A 13,323-nucleotide genomic window follows, 5' to 3' on the forward strand; every position below is an offset into this window, starting at 1 on the left:
GAATGGTGTGCCACGACACGCATTAGGTTTGTAAGTTCAACAAAAGCAATTTCACAAACAATATCTGGTTAGTATGTGGTCTTTCTGAAAATTGGACATGAAGCTGACAAGTTGCTTACCAGTGTAGTGGCATGGTAATCATGTCACTTACCAAAGGTAGTGGATGTTACCTGAAACGCCTGATTGTTCACAAAATCTATCCAGTTGTTTAAGTGACTTTTGTATTGTGTATGGTATGAAGCGGCGGAGTGAGGGAGATGGTATGAAGGGTTTCACAGTGTGACAAATGTACCTGTTATGGAATGATGGAATTCTGTCACAGCTCAACAGTTCATACTAGAGACCTAACAAAAGGTGTGTTTGTCGTTGACAGGTGTGCTGTGGCTCTGGTAACCATGACAACGACAATGATGCTGTGAGGGTTTAGCTGCAGGGAAACAGGAGACTGTCATAAGCACAGCCTTGTTGAACAACACGGACAGCTACAAGTCTCCCCAGCTTTCCCGTGGTGCATTTGGGCCCTACCCATGAAAACTTGCTGCAAGCAGAGCAGTAGTCTATCAGTAGCATACGAACTGTGCATCTGGCGTTTAACATATGCAGATGGTGGTAAAGAGTGTTCTTGTTGGTGGGAAACAAAGGTATTGTGCTGGCATGACAGTTGTCTGTTGCATATAATGCTTGGTTAGATGTACACGATATGCATTTAAAGTCCAGATCTCTATGAAACACTATTCAAGTTAGGCTATGATTATATCAAATGGAAGTAGTCCACTAAGAGATGATGCGTAAGTCAAGACTCACAAATTTTCATTCCAAATTATTGAGGCAATAAAAATCCTTGTATATAAAAGCTGACCACCCCTACCCCTAAGATAAGCCATTCTGGTCATATACCAAACCCAGAACATACTTAACAAACAGCACTCTCAGTTAAAAGAAATTTTGCAGGTTCAAAATTTCTGCTTGTTTCATGACATTGGAAATGGCACAAAGAAACTTAAAGGTCAATAAAAGCTGTTCTCATTTCCATATTACACACCCCACTGTTCAAGTACATTGTCTTATTGATTAGAGGAGTTAATAACTCTTTATTAAAAAAGATACCCCATGCATGCAAATGTCTCAGCTCTGCTGCCCGTAACAGTCCTTAATGCTAGCTACATGGACATGTACAATTAAGGACGCAGAAGTGAACTGTAACCGGTGCTTGTAATAGGCGAAAGTAGCCTGGAGTTTCCAAGTGATTGTAGTGACATTGGTTTTGCTGTGGTTGGTCATGAAGAGGTTCAGAATAGAATGTAAAAATGACTAATCAATCTGGGGTTAGGTATGGTGGTTTCTGGGGGGTCAACTCCAACAGAAATAAAAGTGAAGGTCACCAGTGCATTGGAACCACATTTACTAGAATTACTTGGCATTTTCCTGAGAATGATTTCTGTCGGTAGCTACATATTAGACAAGACTAGGTTATGTTACATTAAGCTGAAAACATAGTGACAATTTTCAGTGCATGTTTGTATCAGACAGGGACATCCCCAGATTTTTTTTATCCTTCATGTCCATAAACATGTATGTTAACATTAAGCCAAAGTCAAGCAGTTGCTGTTCAAATTAGATCGATACGTTTTGGCCGAAAACACGGAACATCCCTGGGATATGACCAAAATTTTGTAAAAAGGGGTGGAGAAGCAAAAGTAGTGGTCATAAATATATGATTATTTTTTTTCAGAGCCAGGTGGATCATAGAATAGCTCATGGCGGGGTCAAGGGTTTCTATAGCATTGTAATTGTGACTTGTGCCAATAAGATTGTTGAAGACCAAACAGAAATCTAACTGCTCAAAAGTGTTTTATTCCAGTACCTATAGAACAAGAACAGCTTTCTTTTTGATCGAATGGTGGTGCTCGATGAATTCAGGACGTAAAGTTTTAATCCGGGGACCAAATTCTGTTAATTTGTCACACACGTACATTAGAAAACGCTGCCTTCTTCACTCAGTTGTTAGAATTGATCAGTAGCTGTGTAGCAAAGGTTAGAGATGCCTTTTTTCTTGTTAGCTAATGCCAGTTTTCAACAGCGCATGTAGTCCATGTACCTTAAAATGTAATACCACTGTATGTCACAGAAGTTTGCAGGAAGCATTGTTCCTTATGTCCTTTCAAGACAGAAAATAGTAACACCTCTACAGTTTTCTTTTCCTTCACTGTTAAGTACCTGATCTTTTTAACTGAGTCACTGCCGTGTGAATCGACAAATCGAAAACAAAGTCATGTACACTTGAAAAAATAGGAATTATATTTTGTCATGTTAAAACAGATAAAAATTGTCCTCTACTGAATGATATTCCTCTACAATGTCTCTTCACAGCCTCTATCTTATAGCAGTAGAACCTACAGGTAGTATTTACTTGAAATAACAAAACCTACAACACAACCTAAAGTATGATTCACCAGCGAGAGTATAAAGTAGTCTTCTTCAAAGTGTGAGGTCTATTCCCTTCTTCAACAACAATGTTATGTGCCACAACATTTGTCAGTTCTGGGGTTGAACTGAAGCCATTGTCTGATTATTAACTAGTGCATTAGAGCTTGGTGCAAGGTGCTATTGCAAGCCATATTGTAATTTCCAGGGCATCTTTTTTTCTCAATAAAGCTGTTGTGGACACATGAAGCATCAAACAAATCTTGCAATCTTGAGGTCCTGCACATATGAAACTGTCAAGCATACTGAAAGTCTGAGAAGCAAGAAGGTTTCAATCAACCAAACCTACTTGGTGCAAGGGATCCTTTCAAGACTTCATTTGACCAGTGTTGACATTATATTATTTTGTTAACCTGCACCTGATTGAAACTGTTTATAACAAATTTACTACATGCAGACATAACCATAACACATTTGCTTTAAAGGTAAAAAGCAGTACTTGGCAAAATATGCTTTTACTGAAGAGCCATTCTTAACATTTCATATTTGTCTTCTTAAGATCAGTCCTGTGTAAAGGATATGCAATGTAATCAATGACAGGGAGGGGTACAGGTATTTTAAATGGGGTTCTGTTTTGACCAAAATCATTATATATGATGCAAACATCATTTAACAACAGTCCCCTCAGACATACGGCAATTTCTCAGATTTCATCGATGTGGTCATATTTGAAGAACCCTTTAGCTACTGTGTGTGTATGTGTATCCAGCAGTGGGGAGAAAAGCTGTTGCAGACATTTTATCTCCACCGTCTCATTCATTGAGTGTCATGCTTTATCATGTTTAATTGAGGAAGTATTCAGATTCTAACAGCTTCTTTCAACTGATACTACCGTATGTGAATGCTGAAGCTGTTATTAAAAGCTGAGCTAGGGTAATGATTATTGTGAACCTTCGGGGTCGTGGCAGTCCTGACACTCATTTGGAGACATATGTCGACTATTGATAACATTAACCGTAATTTGCCAGCCCTTTGGTCTAACAAGTTTGCACTGAACAAACTGCTGCCAAAATTCCCATTTTTGTAACTGCTGTTTACAAAGCATACAAATGTACAAACTTCTAATCATCTGGGGGGGAAATCTGGAAAAGTTCATTGGGATCATTGTGATAAAATAGTAAACATTCTCTCAGTTGCCTAACCCCATAACCAATACTGCTTTTGTGCCAAAAGGCCACATCAGTAGGAAGGTAACGAGTATTCAGACCTTACCTTTACCTGCCTGAAACATTCTCCTTGCTAACTTGCCTACATGTATTGGTGACACTGGTGGATAGTTAGCTGGGAGAGTGTTACACCTGATGCAAATCCAGCATTTTACGTACATGTACCTTGTGTCTATTCCCTAAAGATGCATGACAGTGACTGAAAATTGCTACACAGAATTCTTGCAAAGCTGGCCAAACAGAAATGTATGTTTTCAGCAGGGAATCTTTGTAATGTTTGACTGAGAACAGAGGTGACAATACTAGATGTAATGTTAGTGCTTGGCAGATATGTACTTATTACTATGATATCTGGAGTAGCTGTGATTATATGGAAACATGCCATGACCAAACAGTGTTACGTAATTACAAGTATGGTCAAACCTTTACCTGACTGAACCTTGCGGCATCTACGCGATGCTGCACAAACTAGTGAAGGAATTGAAAATGTTGACTGGAGAATTCTTGGCAACTGCGGCAATTTTTACACCAATTTTGGATGATCATGACGCTTTAGTGTGATGATGGTTGAGATGATGGCTGCCATACCTGTATATCCTGGTGACATAGATGTAGGAAAAGATGGTTGTAGTGTTTCATTCAGCTACATGCTTTTCTAGAGTGCATGCTATTGAGAATAGAAGGGTTCATAGAAGAAAATTGAAAAATATCTACTGATTTAACTCAGGATGAATTGTGATGAAACCCCATCAAAATGATGTATTTTCTGTAGGTGTGAACAGTTAATGAGTCAGTATAATAATAATCCAGTATTTCAGACAGACTGGTCAATCTGTTTTTAGGCCACAGGTATTAAATAGCATGTTCAAGGTATATGTAGATGCTCGCATGCAACCAGCATAATACTTACTCTGCTTGCCTAGAGATGTTTAGAAATATGCATTATTAGGATGTTTCATTGCATTCAAAGTCAGACCTAGTTGGTTTTGTTCTTATTGACTTATTTCTGTAAGGAAGGCAGGTTGGCTCCCCAAACTTGTGATGACAAAAAGCTCACAGGTCAAACATAAAGATGTCAGCGGAACAAATCAAAGGATTCTGGGTAAGTGTTTCTACCCAGAATCCTTTGCCATAATCTATTCCATTGAAAGGAAGGTATTAAAAACGTTGAAGCCTGTAGCTTGCTGGGCTTCTTGACTCAGAAGTTGAGAGTTCTACATTGTATGCCTTTTTGCTGTTAAGAAGTGTGCCATACAACTTGTACAACCTTTCTTGTGTACACCTCTGCAGGGGAATTTATAGGACAACTTCAAAGGGTCCATCAACTTAAATGAAGATGTAATATATACCGATATGTATATGCAAATGACCACACTATAATTATATTAGTCCTGTATCTATGTGTACCTATAATTTTGAGGACCACGTGACTTGTGGACAGATTTTGACTGTTAAGAAAAAAGCATGCAAACAGCACAGTAATCTGCAGGTAGGTGTGGTCTACTCCATCAGTATACAGAAGCATGTACATAGCATATCTCAAATCTGTAAATGTAGAAGTTGTTCCTATCACTTTGTGTTTTCCCAGATGTCACCAAGCTTGTTTTGAGACGTAATAAATAAAAAAGATGAAGACTAGATAAACTCTCTTGCTGTTTTTTTTATTTGTTATCCACATTTTAGTTGCAGCAAAAGACTGCTACATGTATATTGTGACTTGAATATACTTGAAGATGATTTTTAAAAAAACACTGCAACTTCATGGGGTATTTCTTGAGACTATGTTCTCAAAACAGAATCTCTATTCAGAAACAAGTCTTTGTAGAAGATGGCTGAGTGTGTGATTTTACTAGCCTCCATAGCAGGCTCTGAACTGGCCTTTTTGGGGGCTAAATAATACACCTTTTGCAGCCAGCCCGTAATCATCAGCCACCCCGTAACCACTACCGGCAAAATGGTTATGGGGTGGCTGATGGTTACGGGCTGGCTGCAAAAGGCGTATTATTTAGCCCCCAAAAAGGCCGGTTCAGAGCCTGTTATGGAGGCTAGATTTTACAGAAAAATATGTCACTGAAACCCTTGTGCATTTTTTAAGAAATAGAGATGTCATTAAACTTAGTCTACCAGCAAAATTTGCCGCTCAAAGTGCAAGAAGTACTGTTTCAGCGGGTCAAGATTTTGACATTTTCCTGGGGGAGCATGAACCCCGTGTGACATCTCGTGTCTTCGGCGCTTCGACATTGTGAACATTTAAACAGCAATACATGGCCACTGCCTCTGTTTTATGTCTGATATGTTAAAGTAGTCCATGTCAAAGTTTTGTTGACCCTCAAGAAAGTGAACTGTTTCAAATGGGAGATAATTTACATCACAAGTTCTCAATACAAGGGCTTGTGGCACCCTCCTTATACTATGCTGGTTCTGTCCTGGCCAGCAGCCATTCCAAGATGTCTTGTTTCACTTTGTCTGCATCCTCTTTTGTCTCCTTCAGAAGACCATGGCGACAGTTCGGATAGGCCTGACCAGAAGACAAGAATTTATTCAACAACTGAAAATGCAAATTGCGCAAACATTTTTGTTGTAAAAGTTACACTTTTTTATCTGGGTAACATAGCAGACACCACCTTTATTCCTTTGACCATTTAATGACTTGTTAATTGACTTGTTAATACTAAAATGTCTGAAAACAGCCATCAGTAACTTGAAGTCTACCTTTATCGTCTTGTCTGGACTCTGTGCCTTCTCGTACAGCATCTTGGACCCTTCGCTGTTCACGACCTGGTCATCTTCGCCGTACATCACAAGGAACGGCCACTTAATGTTCTCCATCTCCGACTGAACCTTCTGCATGCCTGAACACGTAGAAAAACAGTTGACCTTGTGTCAATGGCTATTGTATGGAAACATCCCTGACATCGACTTTCCTCTAAAAAGTGTTTGTTCCAGACATTCATTCTTTACCAAAGGGGTAACCTTTCAGCATTCTAATTGCCAATGCATTTAGCTAGTCAAAGACCAGATTTGGCACCACATAGTTCCCGCCACCAGTACCTGTAAGAATCTGTGCAGCAGTTCGCAGCTTGAGCCCACCATGGCAACAGAGAGGGTCCTCTTGTATCTTCCGATTCTGTGAACAAGATTTGTACGATGTAAGAACAATAAAATTATTCTATCAACAAGTCAATCTGAACCAGACCAATCTCAACCAGTTATTGTTTTACAACTGCTTCAGAGTAAACGAAAGTTACACAATGATTTCCCCAAAGTGACTTGGAAAGGACAGGATGAGTGGATCACGGACTGGAAAAGTAACAAAGGACACTCACCGTTTCCTCGTCCTTACCCACAAGATCTGCCCTGTCATCAGAAGTGAGTGACAGCCAGGGTACCACAGGAACAGCCAGTTTTAAAAAGAACACCTAATAAAAGAACACTTCATATCACACAATCATTGAGGGGGTGGGGTTATATTCATCTAACATTACCCATATGCATTTCAATTGGCTGTTTCCAAAATCATAAAGGCCATATATTCTACAAGGAGAGGTAGTGTGCGAATATAATATATTCTGTCAACTATTGTCCAAAGCATCATCCTGCATAATATGTTTGTGAAGGTAAGGCAAAGTTTTAAAATGAAAAGTTTTGAAATATCATCACCCTGCATAATGTTTACAGAGAAAGAACTCAACATCCTTGAGCATAAAACCTGTTCTTTATCTCTACCTGGCTGGATATGAAAGCTTAATCTCCAAGCAGATGTCAGTCTCTAGGCATCATGTCACAAGAACAGGGTAGCCAGAAAAGTTTGCAATTTTATGTTCAAATATCTGCTTAGAGGTTCAGAAAGGATGACACTTGACCTTTCGAAAATACCATATTTGTAAAGCCTACACATGCACTTTAGCATGTTATCATTTTTACATACATGTAAAAGTACTTCAGTAGATGTTGTTATATGTGTGGTGTTTGTCAGTATGTGTACTGTTTCTGAATACTGCCTACATTCCGTAATTAGCCCTAGGGCAAGAACTTGTAAATAAACTTATTTTCCTCACAAGCGTCTCTTTCTTCATGCATACCTTCCATCCAGGAGCCTCCCCAGGCATAGGCATGATGGCAGGTCCAATCAGCAGGACTCCTGCAAACTGTTGTGGGCGCTCACATGCCGCTAGTATGGACACAGGGCCTCCCTCGGGTAAAAAACAACCTAATCATTTTCAAAGCCATTCGTCAAATTTAATGGAAACCACACAATCGTGTACACTTATTTAGTGAATGTACAGCATAGCTTCACACATCACTTGATCTACATTATGGTAATGGTATGGTATTTGACTTATATTTCAAACCCTTTCCCAAATCTTAAACTCAGCAGCATTCCAACAAAAAGGTTTGTTTCCTTTTCCAACATGATTTCTAGTTTCCGAAAATGATTTCATCAGGTTGGTAGAAAATAGGACATTGGAGTTTTCTTTTTACACAACCACTAATGTCTCACCTGCTGATAATTTGGTATCTCAGACACCTTCCTCAGAGCTTTTGACTGAAATACTGCTTCTCAACGCTATTACTTGTTGTTGTAAAAAGAAAACTCCAATGTCTTATGATTTCTAGTTATATATATAGATTATAAACTCTATCTTGTAATATTTAAAGGCTGTTTAACATTAAAACTTAAGACACGAGTCAGACAACTTTTAAAAACACAAATACTTACCATGGAATACCCTAAGATATAAACAGGAGTGTCTGGATACTTTTTCACCATCATATCCACATGTTGCAGGGTGTCTCGAACCAGGGTATTGAAGTCCTTCACATCTGCACTCTCTCCTTCACTCTGACCATGGCCAACTAGAATAGCAAAAAGACTATGTTGATGATGAGTTGACATCGTTCTTTGCTGGGCTGACGTCACTGTTGAGTTGCGCAGTGGCATGCAAAAATTGCGAACACAAATTTGGTCCTTACACTAAACTTTTGAAACCCCTTTTTTTTCTTGAAAATTTTGGTCCATTTTGGATACTTTTGGGCCAGAAGGAACAGGTAGGGTCTAAGCTTTCCCAGTTTTTTCAAAATGTGTATGTTTCAGTCGTTTGATTGGCGTAAGGAGATATCTTTGTGGTTTGGTTTCACATGCTCCGAGTGGACTGTTCCAGGCTGGAAGTAGGTCAAAGTTGACGGTTGTTTTCGTCTGTCAGCTGTTACGAGACAACGAGCTGGTCAACTGTCTATTTTCTTTGCATGATTCTAAAGTGGACAGATGTGGCTTTCTGGTGCATAAGAATTTTGGGGGCTTGCAATGAAGGTGAATACTTTTCTGGGCCCTTAGCATTACTGCCTATGGGCAAGTCTATCTCTTGTATATGCCCTGCTGAGAAGAAAATTCTTTGAAAATAAAACGTTCACAGAAGCAGTTGTGGGCAAAAATGAATGTCTGTTCTGCTGTATACTCACTGTGGTCATGGGAGAAAACCAGGATGTTGTGGCCGGTCAGGAATTGTGCAAAGTCATCATACCAGCCGATGTGTTCATCCAAACCATGGGCTATCGTCAGCAGAGCTCTGGAGGGAAAGTTTTAAAATTCACTCCTATACAAGCCATTCGGTACAGTACTAACAGTAATAGGCTATGTATCTATGCTTGCAGCCTGCTTTTCGTTAACTTTACCTGAGACAAGAAGATGTCTTGAACTTTACCTGAGACAAGAAGATGTCTTGAACTTTTCTGATATTCAACGTTAACCAGCTTTACCAGTGTGTCTACATTCTAAATACTAGATCTCAACAAGTCCTTCGTCATTTTTGGAATGTTTTATAGTAACAATATGATGTCAGTAGTGCAAATGTCCCTTTAGTTGCTGCCCCCCTCCCCCACTCCAACTGACCTCGGTTTGTGCCCTGTCGGTTCCCATGTCTTACAGTACAGGTACCGTCCATCTGCGTTCACCATATGAGGTAAGGTGCTGTAGCTCACGCCCTGGGGTGTGCAGTGGCCAAGGTCTTCTCCTGACGTCGCCATGTAGTAATATTAGACCGCTGTAAATCATCCGGATGGTACCCAGACCGGAGATCACTTCCGGGTTTATTTCGCGCGCTCACTGTCCAATCACAACCCGGCCAGGTCAGAGGTTATAGAGGTGTGTCGTGGAGTCGTGTGAGATGGACACACATAGAATCCCCAAGCACATATAGAAAGGTAAAATCGTAACGTTTCTCAGTCTCCCAGTTCCGCTGCTCCGGAAGCTGCAGAAACGTAAAGATTTTGCCTTTTTACATCTGCTTGAACTTCAGAGAAGCAGGCTATAGAAAATGATGACAGTCAGATTTTCAATGAGTTCTCACCGTTGCGTCCATGTGGTCGATATGTAATGGGGTAGTGTTGTTTGAATTTAATATGTATAGAAAAGACTAAAGAATTGAATTTGAAAATCCGACTTTCGACGCGTACAAGCCTAAGCAAACGCTAGGCCTGACCATCCAAATTACTCAACGGTTCTCAGACCTATCGCAAAGATGAGATGAAAAACAGGATACGTGTTGATGACCATTAAATGCACTAAGATACTTTCAGTTTATTCACTTCTTATTGAGTTAATTCCAATACCAGATCCAACGTAACCCTGATTTGTGAATAGGCGATCTGAATGGGAGACGAGATGCTCAGAAAGACTAGCCTCCTTCGCAGACTTCCTATGACAGCGGCGTCACCGTATATGGGGGGGGGGGGGTTCTCTAAAGGGAGTTGTGTAGTAAAGTTCAGCGGCCGTCCCTCGGCTACACAGCTCCCTTGGCTACACAACTCCCTTTAGAGAACCTCAACCCCCCCACCCCACCCCAATATATACGCCGCTGTCATAGGAAGTCTGCGAAGGAGGCTGGATATGAACAGCGGCCGTCCCTTGGCTACACAACTCCCTTTACAGAACCCCCCCCCCCCCCCCCCCAATATATACGCCGCTATCATAGGAAGTCTGCGAAGAAGGCTACAGAAAGACCGGGCATAGGATCGTACAGACTGCAGCACTACGAGGAAAACACATCGGAACAGACTTCGGAAGACGAAGGCCTGCCTAGGGATAACACGAAGATTGTGCATATAATGTTACTGAATGGATAAATGAATGAATGAATGAATGAATGAATGAATGAATGAATGAATGAATGAATGAATGAATGAATGAATGAATGAATGAATGAATAAATGAATGAATGAATGAATGAATGAAGACCTTTATTGTATACATATACCCACTGAGTTAAGTATACGTCACAACGAAAGAATAGCGTACAGATACACATCTATTCATATTGACGTTGCATTGTGTTGGACTGGACGATTTTTACTTCACAAAATATGATAAGACTTGTAACGTTACAGAATGCTTCGTCCTATTCTTGTAAACCGACTTCCTTGGGGCGTTTACATGATGACTGATATGATGTGTACATTTCGTTATATGATGTACACATTGTATATCAGCCATCCATTTCGCTCGTCATATGCTCTAGCGTTGTTTGTTTTCCGTTGTCACTTTCGATTGTTGCCATGAGATTGTTGTAGCAACTTCTGTTCGATATTCCGTTCGGTTGCCTAGGTGACGGGAACAAAACGTTCGCAACAATGCACCGAATCTCCGAACGCGTTCTCGAGCCGGTTCCCTCCAACCGTTTGAGTCACTTCACCTCAGGTTCTCACCGGAAACGGACGTGCAACCTCTTCTCTCCCGTCTTGGAGCATCTTTGTCTACTTTTGAGACTTTCATCGACATCGGTCAGATTTCCTGAGAATCATGCCCCGTTCACGCAGCCGCAGCGCATCCAGGAAGCCACGTGAGTAGAATATTTTTTCTGCCTTTGTCATTAAGAACTTGATCTTTTTTTGCTGATGCACAACTGAATTTATGTGTAACGTTAGTGATACAAATTCCTGTAATCCTCTCCACCATCGTATAGACAGTAGAAAGCACAGTAAGCGACTTTTATTCAAACTGTAACTTTTTTAAGCTTTTGCCATTTTTGAAGTCGATCACAGCGTTTCTACATAAGAGTAAAGCAAACATAGTTCGACTTCAGATTTGTGAAAAGCAACTTAGACATTCAGGCGAAGCCATCTTTTTCTAATGGATATTCGGTAAATCTTTTTGATGTGAAGTTTTATGTGATTGAATAGGCTAACTTTTACAAGACTTTGTAAGTTTCAACTTTTAGAAAATATCCGTTAAAAAGTTGTTTTCGTGTTTGCACATTTTCAAAATTCAGTTGTTCTTCGACCACAAAAACGGTAAAACTGGCGTTCGAACTTTACCGTTATGTCTTAGAAAAAAACACAAACATTCTTTTTGACTTCTTTAGAACGAACCCGGAACGGTAAAGAACGTTTCGAACGCACTTTAACTGATCTATTCTGCACTGTGTCCGAACGTAAACAAGTTTGAAAATAACTACATTGTATCATACTTTATGTAGAACGCATTGAATCAAGCTACTGTTTGTGACTTATTTTTGTCGTCTTCCTTATTTTTCAGGTTCCAAGAGCCGTGGACGTAGCCGCAGCCGTGCGAAGAAGGCAGCCGCCCCCGCCGCCGCTGCTGCCGCCGCCGCCGCATCTCCGGTTAGTGTGCACTCCCGCTTCTTTTACTTTAAACATGACTCCAGTTAGCCCGTTGCCAAAACTAGTAGCGATTTTTGCAGGTCGTTAATTTTTTTAGGTCATTGTGGCTTTTCTTGAATCGATTTTTTTTTTCAAATTACCGCCTGACTGATGATTCTACGGTAGCTTCGTACTCGTAGATGTTCTTATTTGATATCTATTCGTGTTTTCAGAAAATATCGCTCTGATGATACTTTATGCTGACCATATTTCTTTTGCAGGCACCCAAGAAGCGCAAGAGGAGCGCACGCAAGGCAAGCCGCAAGGGGAAGAAGTCCCGCAGCCGCAGCCGTAGCCGCAAGGTAAGAGCACAAAACGTTTCCTCCGGTTGTCTTTTCAACTTTAATACACTCTGCTTACGTTCGTTGTGTAAGACTAAATGGCCATTTTCAGGTAGACTCTTCCTGAATTTTTGTCTTTTACTCCAAAGGCTGCCAAGAAGGGAGGCAAGAGGAGGAAGTCCCGCTCCCGATCCAAGTCTGCCGCTAAGAAGGCTAAGAAGGGTGCCAAGAAGGGAGGGAAGAGGCGCAAGAGGAGCAAGAGCCGCGGCAAGAAGTGAAGTCCCGCAGCGTCACCTGGCAGCCGTTAGGCGTAGTGCAGCAATGACACCACCCTCGGCTACCAGTATATGACAATGCGGCGTGGCCTGTATATATAAATGTCGTAGTGAATGAGTAGGCTACATGACCACGTGGTGTGCTACAGAATCTTTTAAATGAATTGAATTTTGAAATGAATTTTAAAATGTGAATCGCTGATTTGTCGATGTAATCTTTTTACAGCTGATTGTGTAGTGAAGTAGTTTTCATGAATAAAGCCTTCGTGGATCGTGTAAAGAAAAAGTGTTTCGTGTGATTATTCAAATGTCTGTTTCCATTGCGGGTAGAACGATCTCAACGATATACCTATTCGATTATTTCAAACATTGGCACTTAGAACGTGCGGTACTTTGAAACTTAGTAGTACGGACTTGCTTGTAGATGGGCTTAAAACCTGAAGCTCAAAGGTTGATGAAAAT

At 40.5% G+C, this 13,323-nt stretch overlaps 3 protein-coding genes across 7 annotated transcripts in view; 2 read left to right on the forward strand and 1 right to left on the reverse strand.

The window, feature by feature from the left end:
- LOC136430286 (G protein-coupled receptor kinase 5-like) overlaps positions 1-5,294 on the forward strand; it is a 37,360-nt gene extending 32,066 nt beyond the window's left edge. For all 5 annotated transcript variants that reach the window (XM_066420764.1, XM_066420761.1, XM_066420765.1 and 2 more), the window contains one exon: positions 374-5,294. Coding sequence is in view for 4 of the 5 variants with exons in the window: in XM_066420761.1 (XP_066276858.1) it covers positions 374-427 (54 nt within the window). In the remaining variant the exon portion in view is untranslated. The remainder of the gene's footprint in view (positions 1-373) is intronic.
- LOC136430287 (monoglyceride lipase-like) lies at positions 5,293-10,306 on the reverse strand. The gene is made up of 8 exons (XM_066420767.1): positions 9,541-10,306; positions 9,111-9,217; positions 8,371-8,507; positions 7,733-7,843; positions 6,977-7,069; positions 6,702-6,777; positions 6,363-6,502; positions 5,293-6,168 (listed from the first exon to the last, which is right to left on the reverse strand). Exons 1-8 carry the CDS (start codon positions 9,672-9,674, stop codon positions 6,061-6,063), a joined length of 906 nt encoding a protein of 301 aa, XP_066276864.1. The 5' UTR covers positions 9,675-10,306; the 3' UTR covers positions 5,293-6,060.
- Positions 10,307-11,323: 1,017 nt separating this feature from the next.
- Positions 11,324-13,147, forward strand: LOC136430289 (sperm-specific protein Phi-1-like). The gene is made up of 4 exons (XM_066420770.1): positions 11,324-11,485; positions 12,181-12,266; positions 12,527-12,607; positions 12,736-13,147. The coding sequence occupies exons 1-4, from the start codon at positions 11,446-11,448 to the stop codon at positions 12,862-12,864; spliced, it is 336 nt and encodes a 111-aa protein (XP_066276867.1). The 5' UTR covers positions 11,324-11,445; the 3' UTR covers positions 12,865-13,147.
- The last annotated feature ends 176 nt before the right edge of the window (positions 13,148-13,323 follow it).

This window comes from Branchiostoma lanceolatum, chromosome 3 (assembly GCF_035083965.1).
Source record: "Branchiostoma lanceolatum isolate klBraLanc5 chromosome 3, klBraLanc5.hap2, whole genome shotgun sequence".
NCBI classification, from domain to species: Eukaryota; Metazoa; Chordata; class Leptocardii; order Amphioxiformes; family Branchiostomatidae; genus Branchiostoma; species Branchiostoma lanceolatum.

Bases quoted from the DNA above. Each gene is read 5' to 3' on its own strand.
- LOC136430287 (XM_066420767.1), bottom strand. From the start codon at position 9,674: ATGGCGACGTCAGGAGAAGACCTTGGCCACTGCACACCCCAGGGCGTG. The intron at 6,778-6,976 runs GTGAGTGTCCTT...TCTTGTTCACAG, and splicing joins TGGGTAAGGACGAGGAAACG to AATCGGAAGATACAAGAGGA. The intron at 6,169-6,362 runs GTAGACTTCAAG...TCTTCTGGTCAG, and splicing joins GTCCAGACAAGACGATAAAG to GCCTATCCGAACTGTCGCCA.
- LOC136430289 (XM_066420770.1), top strand. From the start codon at position 11,446: ATGCCCCGTTCACGCAGCCGCAGCGCATCCAGGAAGCCAC. The intron at 11,486-12,180 runs GTGAGTAGAATA...CTTATTTTTCAG, and splicing joins CAGCGCATCCAGGAAGCCAC to GTTCCAAGAGCCGTGGACGT. The intron at 12,267-12,526 runs GTTAGTGTGCAC...TTTCTTTTGCAG, and splicing joins CCGCCGCCGCCGCATCTCCG to GCACCCAAGAAGCGCAAGAG.